At 52.8% G+C, this 17,521-nt stretch overlaps 1 protein-coding gene across 1 annotated transcript; it reads left to right on the top strand.

Annotated features, from left to right (window-relative positions):
- The first annotated feature begins 2,767 nt into the window (after nt 1-2,767).
- Nucleotides 2,768-17,521, top strand: NLRP5 (NLR family pyrin domain containing 5). The gene is made up of 11 exons (XM_040251731.1): nt 2,768-3,074; nt 5,479-5,556; nt 6,484-8,095; nt 9,812-9,979; nt 11,151-11,318; nt 12,635-12,805; nt 13,186-13,356; nt 14,467-14,637; nt 14,822-14,989; nt 16,497-16,667; nt 17,179-17,521. The coding sequence occupies exons 1-11, from the start codon at nt 2,786-2,788 to the stop codon at nt 17,306-17,308; spliced, it is 3,297 nt and encodes a 1,098-aa protein (XP_040107665.1). The 5' UTR covers nt 2,768-2,785; the 3' UTR covers nt 17,309-17,521.

Below are 17,521 nucleotides of genomic sequence, written 5' to 3'. Positions count from 1 at the left end.
GGGTGGACTTGTTGAGAGCTTTTGTGCTGATCCAGAATACACCCAAGTGTGGACTTGTTGAGAGCTTCTGTGCTGATCCAGAATACACCCAAGGGCGGACTTGTTGGGTCATATGGTAGTTTTATTTTATGTACTTGTTCTTTTTTTTCTCTTGCTCAGTTTTTAAATTATGAAAGTATGATAACATATTTACAGGAGACTTGGAAAAAATAGACCAAAGTTACACATAGTTCCACTATGAATTACAATTATATTTAAGTAGATACATTAATATTTTTGGAGTTTCAATGTCAAAGGAGTTTTAGTTTTCTGAGAAACCTCCATAATGCTTTCCACAGTGGCTGCACCAGTTTGCATTCAAATCACATCAAATTGCGTTTGTGCACAGCAGTGTGTGAGGGTTTCTCTCTGTTCATATCCTAGCCAACATTTCTTATTTGTGTTCTTTTTAATGATGGCTATTCTGACAGGTGTCAGGTGAGATCTCACTGTGGTTTTGATTTGCATTTCCGTTATTAGTGATGTTGAAGACAGGTGCACTTTAGAACACTGCAGAAGATTCATTTGATAACAAACAGGTGTATGTACCATGGGGCTTCCCAAGCGGTGCCAGTGGTAAAGAACCCGCCCGCCAGTGCAGGGAACACAGGAGACGTGGGTTTGATCCCTGGGTCGGGAGGATCCCCTGGGGGAGGGCACAGCAACCCACTCCAGTACTCTTGCCTGGAGAATCCCATGGACAGAGGAGCCTGGCGGGCTACAGTCCACAGGGTCGCAAAGAGTGAGACACGGCTGAGCGACAGAGCAAGTAAAGACTATGAATTCACAGAAATCCAGGTAAGAGGGTGGTATGGAGAAAGTCAACTGAGCAAGCAACAGCAGCATCCTTAAAGAGTGGTCAGTAAGTGCCAACACACACACACAGTTGCTCTGGGCCAACCAGGTGAGGGCTGTGCTGACCCGCGGGTCTTCAGCACAGGTGAACTGAGGGCTGTGCTGACCCGCGGGTCTTCAGCACAGGTGAACTGAGGGCTGTGCTGACCCGCGGGTCTTCAGCACAGGTGAACTGAGGCCAACAGACCATCCTCAGCTGACAAGTGGGAGGGCGTGGGGTAAGCATGTGCAGAGAGCTGCTGCTCCCCGTCTATCCTGGGTGTGCCCACGCGGAGCGTAGCAGCCAATAGACGGCAAGAACGTCACCGCACGGATTGCCCAAAGGCCCATCACCACATGCTTGCCAGTTGGGATCCTGTCCTAGAGGTGAGGAGTCAGGGTGGTGGGCGTTTCCTCCTGCCTTCTCCCTGGAATCTTTCTCTCCCTGTTTTTCTCCCTTCCTGGTTGGAACCTGCTTGCTGAGCCCTACTCTCTGCCCCCAGTCACTCCAGTTAGACTCATCAGAGCCCAGGGACCAGAGAAACCCTTAGAGAGGAGGAGGTGTGTCCCACTGCTCTGCTTTGATGAAAAAGTCCACCCACAAAACATATCTGTTTGGTGTATTTCGGTATATCTCTCAGCTTTTCCCAACCTCTAGCTGTGAAGTTGTTTAGCCGCTGAATTGTATCTGACTCTTTGCGAGCCCTATGGACTGTAGCCCGCCAGGGTTCTCTGTCCATGGGATTCTCCAGACAAGACTACTGGAGTGGGTTGCGTTTCCTCTTCCAGGGGATCTTCCTGACCCAGGGATCGAACCTGGGTCTCCCGCATTGGCAGGCGGGTTCTTTACCACTGTGCCACCTGGCAAGCCCCTTGGTCTAAAGTAGAAGATGAGCTTGGGGTGCTCTGACTTGAAGGTCAGGACCAGCTGATGTGTGTCTGTGTCTTAAAGGAGTCTGGGGGTGTCACTCACCGTGGCTTAGGGTCATCAACGTGCTCTAATACACCCTACAGTCCTGAGGGTGCTCTTGGTCACGGGAGGAAACCGAGTTACTGAGTGAAACGCCTTTGCCTGGGGCAACAAGACTCGATATTCAAACAGGGTCTGATTTCAGGCCCTGTAATCCTAACAGTTTCTGTGGGATCACTCAAGACCCCCTTGCAGCAAATGAACTTATCTATGAAACAAAACGAACGCACAGACGTAGAGAAGTTTTCTCCAGTTGCTGCCCCAGAGCTCCGAGTGGAGGCTAGTCTCTGTCTGCAGAGCAGAGGCTCAGGGCACTCGAGTGTCAGGAGCTGAGGCTCCCGGGCCCTGGAGCTCTGCCGCATGGGCTCAGTGGCCTCGGCATGGGGGACCCTCCTGGGATCAAACTTGGGTCCCCGGCATTGGCAGGCGGACTCTTAGCCACTGTATTCCCAGGGAAGTCCTCGGAGTACCTTTATACCAAAAGTCTTCACTGTGTTTGTGTAACTGGAGGGTACGTTAACAAGCTCAACAGGAAGCAACTCATCTGAAAACCCTGCGGCTGATTTTCACTAAGTGACGGGAACCTATTGGCCAATTCCGTTGAGCCTAGCCTGTTAGCCGGGATCATTCACTGGCAAGTGTTTTCAATCTCACTCTACGACCTTCCCCAGGGCTCAGCAGGTAAAGACTCTGCAATGCGAGAGACCCGGGTTCGATCTCTGGGTTGGAAAGATGCCCTGGAGGAGGGCATGGCAACCCACTCCAGTATTCTCGCCTGGAGAATCCCACGCACAGAGGAGCCTGGTGGGCTACAGTCCTTGGGGTCGCCAAGAGTCAGACACCACTGAGCAACCAACTTTTCACTCTTCTAACAGGTCCCATTGGCTTTGTTTACCAAAGACTACGTTTCCACTCCGCCTGAGCTCTCAGCCTTGCGTCAAGATGAGAGAAGCCAAAAAAGCCCCCTTCTCCAATTATGGACTGCAGTGGTGCTTCGAGCAGCTGGGCGAAGAGGAGTTCCAGACGTTTAAGGCCCTCCTGAAGGAGCCCGCGTCAGAACCGGCAGCGCACTCCTTCCCGCTGGTCCAGGTGGACAGGGCCGACGCGGAGTCCCTCACCTCCCTCCTACATGAGCATTGCAGAGCGCCTCTCGCCTGGAAGACATCCATCGACATCTTTGAAAAGATGCGCCTGTCGGCACTGTCTGAGATGGCAAGGGACGAGATGAAAAGTGAGTGAGATTGGGGCAGACCTCGGGGGTAGGGGAAACGGGGTGTGACCTCAAGTTCCCAGGAGATGGGGAAGGTACCGTTGGTCTCTCGGGGGTGGGGGTGGGGGGTGTCTATCTCTACAGCGGGACTCTGAACTAGGAGAACTCACTCACTCACTGCTCAACCTGCCTCGCTGGAAACCCAAGTCATCTCCAGCCTGCGAAACAATGAAGGAGCAGACAGGTGTGCCTGGTGGGTTGAAGGTAGCAGATGGGACATGGAGTCAAAAATGCCAAGCCAGAGCTCTGGTGCCCCCACATGTGTGACTTCTGGCAAATTCTCTCCTTCTCTACATCTGGGGACGAGTATTTGTGCGGCCTCTATGTGCTGTTGCCAAGGTTCAATAAGAAAGTGAATCTTCATCTTGTTTTTCCCCATTAATTTTCTGTCTGGAAGATCTGTCCTTCAGTGGTACTAAAGCCCCCCTCTACTATCTTGTTGCTGACAATTTCCCCTTTAACAGTTGCTAGCATTTGCCTCGTGCCCTGAGGTGCTGCTAGGATGGGTGCATGTATCTTTATAATCGTTACATCATCTTCTTGGATAGATCCCTCAGTCATTATGTGGCGGCCTTCCTTGTCTCGTGAATGTACTCAGTTATGTCTGACTCTTTCCAACCCCATGGACTGTAGCCTGCCAGGCTCCTCTGTCCATCTTCCTGGAATTTTCCAGACAAGAATACCAGGGTGGGTTGCCGTTTCCTCCTCCAGGGGCTCTTCCTAACCCAGGGATCAAACCCAAGTCTCTCCAGTCTCCTGCGTCGGCAGGTGGATTCTTTACCACTAGCGCCACCCGGGAAGCGCCTTCCTTTAAAGTCTGTTTTATCTAATATGAGTGTTGCTACTCCTGCTTCTTTCGACTTCCGCTTGCATGGAATATCTTTTCCCAGCCCTTCACTGTCAGTTGGCGTGTGTTCCTAGGTCTGAAGCATTTGGGTTTATTTTGTTTAAGAACAGTTAACAGCTGTAGAATGGGTGTCTCCCTTATTTCTTGCCTTAGATTTAGAGACTAAGGTTCAAGGAACTTCTCTAAGGATTGCCCTCCCTCAGAATGTTGGTACCTATATTCCAGCAATGTACTTACATCAAGTTCTGTGGTTATCTTCAGGTATTTAGGAGAAAGGTAGTAGAAAAAAAATAATAGCTCTCCTTTATCTGGAGAAGGAAATGGCAACCCACTCCAGTATTCTTGCCTGGAGAATCCCATGGACGGAGGAGCGTGGTGAGTTACAGTCCACGGGGCCGCAAAGAGTCGGACGCGACTGAGCGACTTGACTTGACTTCACTTCACTTCTCCTTTATCAGGAGGAATTCTCTCCTTCAACTGTGGACAAAAACTTAGAGTCCCTAGTGTGAGCAGCCAGATTGACTCTTAAAACTTACAGGTAGTAAACGCCTAGATGTTGCTCATCTGTTGTGTCTGTAAAAGGCTTGAACAGAAGCTCTTCCTTCTGAGAATCAAACAAAATCCCTGGATGGAAAACATATTAGTATTATTCATAGGAAATTGTTGTTGTTTTTCAGTTGCTCAGTCATGTCTGACTGCGACCCAATGGACTTCAGCACACCAGGCCTCCCTGTCCACCACCAACTGCTGGAGCTTACTCAAACTCACGTCCATTGAGCCAGTGATGCCATCCAACCATCTCATCCTCTGTCATCCCCTTCTCCTCCTGCCTTCAATCTTTCCCAGCATCAGGGTCTTTTCCAGTGAGTCAGCTCTTTGCATCAGGTGGCCAAAGGATTGGAGCTTCAGCATCAGTCATTCTAATGACTATTCAGGGTTGATTTCCTCTGGGATGGACTGGTTGGATCTTCCTTGCAGTCCAAGGGCCTCTCGAGTGTCTTCTCTAATACCACAGTTCAAAAGCATCAATTCTTCAGTGCTCGGCTTTCTTTACAGTCCAGATCTCACATCCATACATGACTACTGGAAAAACCATAGCTCTGACTGTAAGGACCTTTGCCAGCACAGTGAAATCTCTGCTTTTTAATACACTGTCTGGGTTTGTCATAGCTTTCCTTCCAAGGAGCAAGGGTCTTTTAATTTCATGGCTGCGGTCACTGTCTGCAGTGATTTTGGAGCCCAGGATAATAAAATCTGTCACTGTAGGAAATGAGGGTTATAAAATCAGAATAAGAGTGGGTGTTTACTGATCAGTACCCCCAGCCGAGCCACCATATTGAGACTGGCACGGGCCCTGCATCTCCATTTTCCTCGCTGCAGACAAATTGGGGAATAAACTGAGATGCTGAGACGAGCGTGGGTTCCCTTCAGTATTTTGGGCTGGGGACGTTTTCATCCCTGATGAGGGTAGCTGCCATGACGTTATTGAGACAGTGGCTCACCTGTTCTTGATTGCAGAGTATCTACTGGCTGAAATATCAAAAGATTCCACACCAGCCAAGACTGACCAAGGTCCAAGCATGAAAGAAGTGCCAGGTTAGTTAGGGATCACGGGGAGGGAAAAAGTGGTGGGAAAATGGACGTGTGTGAATTATGCTGCTCTTAACATTTATATACAAGGATGTGATCGTCGGGGAAAAATTTGTTTTGATATGGACCATGTTTAAAGTCTGTATTGAATTTGTTGCAATATTGTTTCTGCTTTATATATATATATATATATATATATAATTTTTTTAGCCCTGAGGTATGTGAGATTTTAGGTCCTTGACCAGGGGTCAAACCCACAACCCCTGAGTTAGAAGGTGAAGTCTTAACTACTGGACCACCTAGGAAGTCCTGGTAGTGATATCTAAGATATTAGTGGGACTTTCCAGGTGGCTCAGTAGTAAAGAATCTACCTGGCAATGCAGGAAACCCAGGTTTGATCCCGGGATCAGGAAGATCCCCTGGAGGGGGAGATGGCAACAAGGACTGCAGCCTGCAGGCCCCTCAGTCCATGGGGCTTCTCCAGGCAAGAAGGCTGGAGTGGGGTGTCATGCCCTCCTCCAGGGGATCTTCCTGACCCAGTGATTGAACCCTCATCTCCTGTGTCTTCTGCACCGTAGGCAGATTCTTTACCACAAAGGTACAGCAGCAAGCAGCAAAGTCTCTGGCACAGCCTATGGTGGGAGACAGACATGTAAAGCGTCGGCTGTGAGTGAGGGAAAGAGCGGTCCAGTTAAAGGGACACAGATCTATTTCCCAGGACATCCATCCGCTCTGAAGAAGTAATCTTAGGGCCAGAGATCCTTATACGCACATTGCTAGGAAGAAATGAAAGCGCCCCAGAGGCAGGCTGGCTCCTGTCTCCGCAGCGACTGGGCCTGTGGTCTTTGTTTTGCGTCTTTGCGTGTTTCTTGCTGAAACCGTGACTCTCTTCACACCCAGCCCCATTCTTCCCCTCTCTTCCATCCCATGCAGGCCCCAGAGAGGACCCACAGGACTCGCGGGACTACAGGATCCACGTGATGAAAACATTCTCCACCAGGCTGGACACACCCCAGCACTTTGAAGAATTTGCCTCTGAGTGTCCGGACGCGCACGCGCTATCGGGGGCATTTAACCCAGACCCCTGGGGGGGCTTCCGGCCCCTCACGGTGGTTCTGCACGGACCCCCGGGGGTCGGGAAGTCCATGCTGGCCCGGAGGCTCTTGCTGTTCTGGGCACGAGGCGACCTCTACCAGGGCTTGTTCTCCTACGTCTTCCTTCTCCGCGCCAGAGACCTCCAGGGGCCCAGGGAGACCAGCTTCGCGGAGCTCATCTCCAAGGAGTGGCCGGACGCCCCGGTCCCGGTGGAGAAGATCCTGTCCCAGTCCAAAAGGCTCTTGATTGTGGTGGATGGACTCGAGGAGCTGGAGCTCACCTTCGGAGACCAGGGCTCCAGCCTCTCGGCCGACTGGGTGGAGAGGCAGCCCGCGGCTGTCCTGGCACACAGCCTGCTGAAGAAAGTCCTGCTCCCTGAGTGCGCCCTCCTCCTCACCGTCCGGGACGCGGGCGTGCAGAGGCTCCAAGCCCTGCTCCGGTCTCCCCGTTACCTCTGGGTAGGGGGCCTCTCGGTGGAAAGCAGAGTGCAGTTGCTCCTCGGCGGCGGGGAGCACGGCCGTCGGAAGACACGCGCCTGGCACGCGGGCGCAGACCACCAGGAGGCGCTTGACAAGTGCCAGGCGCCCGTGGTGTGCGCCCTGGTCCGTGACGCCCTCGAGCTGCTCGGGGAGCCGGGGAAAGGCCTTCCCGCCCCCGGCCACACCCTCACGGGCCTGTACGCCGCCTTCGTCTTCCAGCGGCTGGCTCCCAAAGATGCAGGCCGGCGCGCGCTGAGCGGGGAGGAACGCGGTGCCCTGAAGGGCTTGTGCCGGCTGGCCGTGGACGGCGTGTGGAACGCGAAGTTCGTGTTTGACGGCGACGACCTGGGCGTCCACGGGCTGAAGGGGCCCAAGCTCTCCGCCCTGAGGCAGGCGAGCCTCCTTGTCCCTGACGGCCGCTGCGGAAGGGGCCACGCGTTCTCCCACCTCAGCCTCCAGGAGTTCTTTGCTGCCTTGTTCTACGTCCTGCGAGGGGTCGAGGGAGACGGGGAGGGCTGCCCGCTGTTCCCCCAGAGCACAAAGAGCCTGACGGAGCTCAGGCACGTCGACCTCAACGTCCATCTGGTCCAGATGAAGAGGTTCCTGTTTGGCCTTGTGAGCAAGGAGGCGACGCGGGCCCTGGAAACCCTCCTAGGCTGTCCCGTCGCCCCCGTGGCTAAGCAGCGCCTTCTGCGCTGGATCTCCCTGCTGGCTCAGCACCCTGCCGCCCCCGCCGCCTCCCCAGACTTGCTCGAGGCCTTCTACTGCCTTTTCGAGACACAGGACGACGAGTTTGTTCGCTTGGCCTTGAACGGCTTCCAAGAAGTGTGGCTGCAGTTGAACCGGCCGATGGACTTAACGGTGTCTTCCTTCTGTCTCCGTCGCTGCCAGCATTTACGGAAAGTTCGACTGGATGTCAGAGAGACGCCAAAGGATGAGTCTGCTGAGGCATGGCCCAGGGCTCCCCAAGGGTGAGTGCCCCACCTCTGCTGTTCCCATTCTTGTGTTTCTTTCCAACATAAGAGAGGTATAACTGAGCAAAATTGCACGTATGTAAGCTGTATGACTTGGTGTTTTGATGTACCTGAAATAATCACCATCAAGCTAGTCAGCACACCCATGCCTCATATAGTTACCATTTTCTTTGTGTGTGAAAACACCTAAAGACTGTCCCCCTGGGTCTGCATCATTGTGTTAACACATTAGAGCTCCAGAATGCACTCATCCTGATAACTGCGACTTTGTACCTTTTGGCCAACATCTCCCAGTTCCCCACCCCAAGGCCCAGGCAAGCAGTGCTCCATGCTCGGCTTCCGTGAATTTGACTGCTTTAGAATCTAAGTGAGACCGGGCACGTCTCTCCGTGACTGGGCTTATTTCGCTTGGCACACTGTCCTCTAGCTCACCGCTGCTGTGGCCAATGGCAGTGCCTCCTTCCTTTTCAAGCCTGAGTCACGTTCCATTGTGTGTGTGTACACCACATTTTCTCTTTTTGTGTGTTTCTGTTTCGTTGGAGGATAACTGCTTCATAGTGTTGTTTCTGCCACACATCCACGTGAATCAGCCACAGGTCTACACGTGTTCCCCTCCCCCTTGAACCTCCCCCCGACCCCATCCCACCACTCTAGGTCATCACGGAGCACCGAGCCGAGCTCCCGGCAAATTCCCATCCGCTGTCTGGTTTACACGATGAGGAACATGTTTCAAGGCTACTCTCTCAGTTGATCGCAGCCTCTCCGCCCCCCGCTGTGTCCACAGGTCGGCTCTCTAGGTCTGTGTCTCCACCCCTGCCCTGCAAGTAGATGCGTAAGCACCATCTTTCTAGATTACATACATATGTGTCAATATGCAATATTTATCTTTCTGACCGACTTCACTGTATATAATAGGCTCTAGGTTCATCTACGTCATTAGAACCGACTCAGCCTCACTCCTTTTGGTGGCTGAGTAACAGTCCACTGAGTACGTATGTACCGCAGCTGCTCGATCCGCTCCGCTATCAGTGGACGTCTAGGTTGCTCCCATGTCCTGGCTGTTGTAAACAGCGCTGCAGTGGACACCGGGGCACACACACCACAGTTTCTTTACCCACTGATGGACACTTAGGTTGTTTCTGTATCTTGACTGTTGTGAATAATGTACAAATACCTCTCTGGGAACCCTAATTCCAATTCTCTTGGACACATCCCCAAAAGTGGGATTTCTGGGTCATGTGGTACAGGATGAGATGGCTGGGTGGCATCACCGATTCAGTGGACACGAACTTGGGCAAACTCTGGGAAACAGCGCAGGCCAGGGAAGGCTGGCGTGCTCCAGTCCACGGAGTCACAAAGAGTCGGGCACGACTTGGCAACTGAACAACAAGAAATGGTAGTTCTATTTTTAATTTTGGGGGGAAGTTCCATACCGTTTTCCACAGTGACTGCACTTTGACGTTCAAGAGGGAGCTAGAATTCAAGCACAAATCTTCCTTAGAGCTGGCGGTATGCCCTGTGGGTACAGAAGTGTTCTGGAGGCAGTTTGGTTATGACAACACTCCTCCAGACCATGAGATCAGATCCACTCAGAGCCTCTGAGACCCTCCCCATCCTAACAGCCTGACTTCTCTCCTCAGGCATGGATCGCGCAGTTGCTCATGTCAGAATCCATCCTGTGTGAACAAATGTTTGTTTCCTTCTCCGCAATAGGCTGAAGATCAAGACCCTTGATGAGCACTGGGAAGACCTCTGCTCCATGCTCAGCACGCACCCAAACCTACGACAGCTCGACCTGAGTGGCAGCGTCTTGAGCAAGGAGGCCATGAAGACCCTCTGTGTCAAGCTGCGGCAGCCAGCCTGTAAAATACAGAATCTGATGTGAGGCTTCCCAGACCCCGTACATCCCTCTTTGTGTGGCTGTGTCAATGGCTTTCCTCCTACCTACTGATCTTTAGAATGTATTTGCAGGGAATAAGGGCTGTGGAAGGTGTAGGAACCAAGTTCCCAAAAGTACAGGTGGGGAATGACTAAGGATCTTGTGAAGGGATTACTAAGGTGGGTTCATTTACTCAGGGTTTTGAAGGATGAATAGGAGTTGGTTAGTAGGGGGGGTAGTGAGGAAGGTTCATTTCAGCACTGTATTCATTGATAGCATAAGTTTACATTGTCTGTCTGACGAATCATGTGTCAGTATCTCCATCAGTGCTATGATACAAAACACTTTAGATGTTATATGTATAACCTACATATGTGTCTATACGTATGTGTAACACTGGACATCAAAAATGAAAATACAATGTAAAAAAATCATAAATGTATTTATACAGATAATGATTTACACATTGATAATGAAGAAGCATCAATAACGTTGCTGTATGGATTCCTGGGTAGGAAAGATCCCCTGGAGAAGGAAATGGCAACCCACTCCAGTATTCTTGCCTGGAGAATCCCATGGACAGAGGAGCCTGGCGGGCCACAGTCCACAGAGTCACAAAGAGTCAGACACGACTTTGCGACTAAGCTGTAAGAACAACACGGTAGCCCTGCCTGGACGCCGATGAATGAGTCATTACAGACTGCTTATGGCATCCATATTACGGTCATAATCATAACACAATATTGGAAACATTGCTATATTTAAAAAAAAAAAACGCTTACCTTTAATGATTGGCTGACAGGCTGTTTCTCTGGTTATATGAGAGAAAAGCTTTCTGTACAGTAATGTAATTCTTTGCAAGCAAAGTTCTAAAATAGTAAGAAAACACATCATTGATTTTATACTGAATGCCACTCACCTTCTTCCTGTGTAGGGATAGGCGGTCCACGTCAACACCAGTTTTGCATACGATGGTCTACATGTGTTTTTATATTTATTGAGAAAAACCCCACAAACACAAGAACTCATAGTTTAAACCCGTGTTGTTTGAGGAGCAAATGTAAACGCAAATAATGAAAGATCAGAGTCAAAACGGGAACAGAGAAGGAAAGATGAGGATACAACGGGACCTGTCCCATCGTCGTAACTCGAGGTCCCTTTTCTCGTCTGTAGATTTAAAGGGGCCCGGGTCACCCCTGGTCTCCGTCACCTCTGGATGACTCTGATCATCAACCAGAACATCGCGCGCCTGGGCCTGACAGGCTCCCGCCTGGGAGAGGAGGACGTGCTGATGGCCTGCGAGGCGCTCAGGCACCCGCGCTGCGCGCTGCAGTCTCTGAGGCGAGTCCCGCGCTGCCGGCGCTTTCTGCTGCTTGGGTTTCAGGGCGTTACTGGTTTTATTCTTTACTTGGAAATAAGCTTTCGCAGAAAGCTGCTGAGGTCTTACAAAGGTCTGGGAGCCTGGGGCCGGGATGAGTGCACAACCGTGCGTGTGTAATAAACGCCGCCCAACCCGACACCGAGAAAGGGCGCAGCCACGAGAGCTCCACGTGTCACGTGAGCTCCACGTGTCACTTGCGCTTCAAGATAAAACGTAACTTCCGGGGCCTCCCCTGGGGGCGCCGCAGCCGAGACTGCGCTCGCGATGCAGGGCGCCCGGTTCTGTCCCTGGCCGGGGAACCGGACCCCGCGAGCCTCCACTCAGCACCCAGCGCGCTCACAGCCCGCGGGACTCTGCTCGGGGCTCTGGGGTAGCCTGGACGGGAGCGTGGTTTGGGGCAGAGTCAGACTGACTGAGCCACGCACGCGCACGCCCACACGCGTGCACACACCCACACATGCACGCACCCACACGCGCGCACACACCCACACATGCACGCACCCACACGCGTGTACCACACACACACACAGCCACACACACCCCCACCCCCACCCCCACACACCCCATTTGGTGATACAGGCGTGTGCAGTTAGTGTCTTCATTCACCATTCCAGGGACATCAAAGTTGCTGCCAGTTTGTGATTTCCTGGGGGTGTGTTTTGCCAGTTAGATTCGCTGGGACTAAAAACCAGGACTCCTTGGTGCTTTGGCTGTATTTTGAGAGAGATAAACATGAGGTCTGTTCAGCTTTATTGACTAACATACTCAATCCTGTATTACAAATATCAAAATTGCTGAAAGACTACATTTTAATGATTCCTACCAAAAAAGTTACTGTGTGATGGGATACAGATGTTAGGTAATGCTACCTTGGCAGTTATACCACAATATATACCAATGTATCAAGTCAGCACGCTGACACCCTGAACTTACACAGTGTTATAGGTCAGATAAACATACAAAATGTCAGCTGGTGATCATTGCTATGAAGAAAGTAATAGGGGGACGAGAAGACGGGGCAGAGGAGGGCGGGCAGACGTGGTTGGGAAGGTGGTGAGACCAACTTACTCAGACGAAGTAGCGTCCCAGAGGGTGAACGGAACACTGAACCACAAAAAGGTCTGAGGCTGCGAACAGGCAGGGCAAATGCTGGGACCCTCAAGCCAGAGCAGAGAACGCCCAGGAGCCAGCCAAAGGGACAGGGCAGCTGATGGGGGCAAGCTGGGCTGCTTCTGGAGAGAGGTGAGGACGTGCTCCACGTTGCCTGTCTCTGCAGGTTGGATCGCTGTGGATTAACCCCAGCCTCTTGTCGGGCGATCTCCCAAGCGCTTGCTACGTCCGTCAGCCTGAAATCCCTCAGCCTCACGGGAAATAAGGTGGCAGACCAGGGCGTGAGGTCCCTCTGTGACGCCTTGAAGGCCACACCCTGCACCCTGCAGAAGCTAATGTGAGTGGTACTTCTGTTCACCAGCCCTGTCTCCGCTTGTCACAGGGGGTGGGGGGAAGGGAGAGGAACTGGCTGATGCATAAGCTGAGGGTTAGAACTGGGAGGGAGGGCCTCCTGCGGGGGGAGCCCTTTGTGGAAGTTTATTTCTGTTTAGTCGCTAAGTCCTGTCTGACTCTTTTGCAACCCCATAGATGGTAGCTCGCCAGGCTCCTCTGTCCATGGGATTCTCCAGGGAAGGATACTGGAGGGGGTTGCCGTGCCCTCCTCCAGGAGATCCTCCCGACCCAAGGATGGAACCGCGTCTCCAGTGTCTCATGCGCTGGCAGGCGGGTTCTTCACCGGCTGAGCTGTCATCTCCTTTCTGGCCTCTCTCCTTGCAGCCTGGGGAGCTGCGGGCTTGCAGCCGCCACCTGCCAAGACCTGGCCTCCGCTCTCATAGAGAACCAGAGCTTGACACACCTGTCCCTGTCGGGCGACGAACTAGGGAGTGAAGGGATGAGCCTGCTGTGTCGGGCCGTGAGGCTCCCCAGCTGCGGTCTGCAGAAGCTGGCGTGAGTCCACCCCGCGGCCCCCAGAGCATCTGTAGCTCTATTACAGTGAGTGCAGAGCGGTGGGGAAGTGGTCAGGATGCAGGGACCTGCCCCCTCCTGGCAGCTCCTACCCTGGAAAATCCCACCGCTGCTGCTGTGTTTCCTTCGAGCCAGAAGTCCTCATTCGTCCACATACAGCCGTGTCTCATTACTCCCGGCGGTCCTGTTCGGTAAAGTTGCCGTGAGGACAGGACAGGTGGACGCAGGATGGGTTGCTCTCCGGGGAGAGACTCCCACTGCCCCTGGGAGAATACAGGCTTAGGTTCCTGGGTGCCTCTGGTCACAGCGTTTTCTTAAAATTTCTTTTATTGAAGTATGGTTGATTTAGCATGTTGTGTTAATTTCTGCTAATTGCACAGGTGACTCAACTCGTTTTGAAAACGCTTTTCCATTGTGGCTCGCCACAGGATGTTGAATGCCCTTCCTGTGCTAAGCAGTAGGACCCTGACGTTGGCCCATGCTGTATGTAAGAGCTCACGTCTGCTGACCCAGACTCCCCATCCTTCCCACTCCAGCAACACCCCTGGCCCTTGGCCACCTCCAGGCTGAGTCTGTTTCTGTTTCAGAGAAAAGTTCATCTGTGCCGTATTTTCTCCAACCGGTCAATACCTAACCTTGTTTTATGTGTTTCTGTTTACAGACACCTTATGTAATACATATTATTGAATCATTAACATTGAACTCGGGCTTCCCTGGGGGCTCAGTGGTGAAGAATCCGCCTGCCAAGGCAGGAGATTCCTCCCTGGGAGGGGAAGACCCCTGGAGGAGGACATAGCAACCCACTCCAGTATTCTTGCCTGGAGAATCCCATGGACAGAGGAGCCCGGCGGGCTACTGTCTATGTGGTCGTGGAAGAGTCGGAGACGACTGAGCAACTCAACAACAAACGTGAAGCTCACAGCCAACAGCACTGTACCTCGTGCCTGCAGGAAGCTTGTGGAACACACCCGTTTTCTCTAAGGCGCCTTCCAGCCTCCGTAGCCTCAGCGCTGTCCCTGGGGGCCATCTGAAAGGCCGAGGTCGCTCTGAGGAGCACACCTGAGCTTCCCCTTCTCTGTGTGTGCCCCGCAGACTAAACGCATGCAGCCTGGACGTGGCTGGCTGTGGCTTCCTCGCCTTGGCACTCATGGGCAACAGGCGTCTGACCCACCTGAGCCTCAGCATGAACCCCCTGGAAGATCCCGGGATGAACCTTCTGTGCGAGGTCATGATGGAGCCGTCCTGTCCCCTCCGGGACCTGGAGTAAGTTTCCCCACTTGTCGGAGATCAAGTCTACCATACGGAGGCCTGAGGTTCTAGCCGGTCGAAAGAGAGGACCCCCTGAGTTAGTTCCAGGGTCCGTCTCTGTGTCCCCATCTTGCTCTCTCTCCCCCCACCTCCAGCTCTCCCTCACTCTCCATCCCGTCCCTCTTCCCGCCTTTCGCAGTTTGGTGAACTGCGGCCTCACCGCCGCGTGCTGCAAGAGTCTGTCCAACGTGATCACGAGGAGTCAGCAGCTGAGAAGCCTGGATCTGGCCGCCAACGCCCTGGGTGACGAGGGGATTGCGGCGCTGTGTGAGGGACTGAAGCAGAAGAACGCCCTGACGAGACTTGGGTACGGTCCTGGGACCACCTCCCGGAGGGCTGGGCTCAGGGGGAGGGGAACGCGGACACAACGTCGCTCCCACAAAGAGCGGGTTCTGCTGACCATCCCATCGAGTGGAGCCCGGCCGAGGTATCCAGGCCGACTGGGCACCTGTATATGGATGAATGAAGTAGCAAATGCTGGAGAACATGGTCCAGAGGTGCTGAGAGCTAAGGAGATAAGGGTTTGCTGGACACAGTGCCGAACGGTGGAGGTATACAGACCCTGGCGTTGCCGGTCTAGTGAGAAGGATGGATCAAAAAGCAAATGATGACATGGGTGGAGCTCAGACTCTCAAGAGCACCAGAATCACCCCAGAGGCTTCCTAGAACACTGCGCCAGTACGTACAGCGGACTGCTGTGCAGCCCTGCAAAAGGAAAGGCTAAAGCCATATGCAGCAACACGGATGGGCCTAGAGATGGCCGCACGGAGTGAAGTAGGCTGGGCGGAGAAGGACAGAGACCATATGGTATCACCCAAGTGCGGGGTCTTAAGAAATGATAGAAATGAGCTTACTTATGAAACAGAAACAGACTCACAGAGGCAGAAAGCAAACTAATGGTTACCAAAGGGGAAAGCGGCGGTGGGAGAGGGATAAAGCGGGAGGTTGGAATTAACGTACACAGAGCACTGTGCGTGGAAAGAATCAAGGGCCTGCCTCAGAGCGCGGGGAGCTCTCCTCAACGCTCTGTAGTGAGCCACGTGGGGAGAGAGCCTGAAACACAGTGGGCTTACGCACGGTATCGCGGGATCCCTCTGCTGCACACCTGAAACCAATACATTGTAAATCAACTCTACGCTCATGAAAGGCTCTTGACAAAAAAGGCCGCTCCACTGGCAACCACTAGCTTGCTCTCAGGGCCCGTGACTCTACTCCTGCTTTCTTCATTCGCTCATTTTTTAGACTCCATATTTAAGTAAAACCATAGTGTTTGGCTTTCCCTGGCTTCCTTCACCACGCATAATACCCTCCAGGTCCAGCCATGCTGTTGCAAATGGCGAGATTTTTGTTCTTTTTTGTGAATAGTATTCCACTGTACTTTTAAACTCAAAGCAGGGCAACTTCCTAGGGGTCCAGTGGCTCTGACTCTGCTCTTCCAGTACGGGGGGCATGGGCTCGATCTCTGGCTGGGGAACTAAGATCCCGCCTGCCAGGTGGCACAGCCAAATAGTGATGATAACAATAGGATATATCTCTTTAAAATAAAAATTTTAAAAATGTTGTACAGGCAAGAATACCAGAGTGGGTTACCATTCCCTTCTCCAGGGGATCTTCGCGACCCAGGGATTGAACCGGGGTCTCCCGCATTAGCAGGCAGGCTCTTTACCATCCGAGCACACCAGGGGAGCCCAAATAATGAAAATAAATAAAAGAGACAGCTATTGAAAATAAATAAGATTGTAGTGGAAGTCAAATACAGGTTGGAGGAAGGCTCCCAGATGGCGGGGTCTTTCTTGGCTGTGCTGACCCTGCAGGTTGGAGGCGTGTGGACTGACCTCCGAAGGCTGCAAGGCCCTGTCCACCGCCCTCACCTGCAGCCGGCACCTGGCCAGCCTGAACCTGATGCGCAACGACCTCGGCCCCGGAGGAATGGCAATGCTGTGTTCCGCCTTCATGCATCCCACCTCTAATCTACAGACCATCGGGTGAGCCCCCAGAGATGGCTTCTGAAATGCAAACAGACAAACAAAATGTTTGTGTCTTCCAAAAAACCACAGGGAGAATGACTGCAGGGTCCAGCCAAACCACTTGTGGTCTTAGTGGTAGTTTGGTTGCTAAGTCGTGTCTGACTATTGTGAGCCCCCTGGACTGTAGCCCGCCAGGCTCCTCTGTCCATGGGGATTCTCCAGGCAAGAACACTGGAGTGGGTTGTTATTTCCTTCTCCAAGGGATCTTCCAGACTCTGGGATGGAACTCAGGTCTCCTATGTTGCAGGGAGATTCTTTACCATCTGAGCCACCTGAAAGAGACAGAATTTGATTTTTTAAAAAGGGTCGGGGGCTGAGTTTTATTCTAGGGGGAAGGCGCTGTCTGTCTGCAACAGTGCAAGAAGAGGTTTCAGACCCTTGGGCGGGGTGTCCGGGAGTGCTGAGGAAGGGAGAGGCGGCAGAAGCAAATTCCCAGAGTAAGGAGGCCCCTTTCTGGCCGCCTTCCCAGGCTGTGGAAAGAGCAATACCCAGCCCGAGTAAGAAGGCTGCTGGAGCAGGTGCAGAGACTGAAGCCCCACGTGGTCATCAGTGACGCCTGGTACTCGGAGGAGGAGGACCGGCGCTGGTGGAGAATCTGAAGCCGGGAGAACCCCCCGCCCACCCCCGCTCTGATGCGGGACCCTTCAGGAGACGGATGACGATTCCTGATCCTCACAAAGCCTCACTGGTGGTGGTTCCTGAGTATCCACTTCAGCTCGGCTGTCGGTGTCTGCCTCTGACGAAGGTGTGTGCCCTTCACGTCCTGGGACTTGAGTTATCTGTGAGGTGTCTGTCCTACCTGAACACACGGG

Source organism: Oryx dammah, unplaced genomic scaffold, assembly GCF_014754425.2.
Source record: "Oryx dammah isolate SB20612 unplaced genomic scaffold, SCBI_Odam_1.1 HiC_scaffold_13, whole genome shotgun sequence".
Lineage (NCBI taxonomy): Eukaryota > Metazoa > Chordata > Mammalia > Artiodactyla > Bovidae > Oryx > Oryx dammah.
Note: the sequence above shows the minus strand (reverse complement) of the source record. Positions and strands in the feature narration are given on the sequence as shown.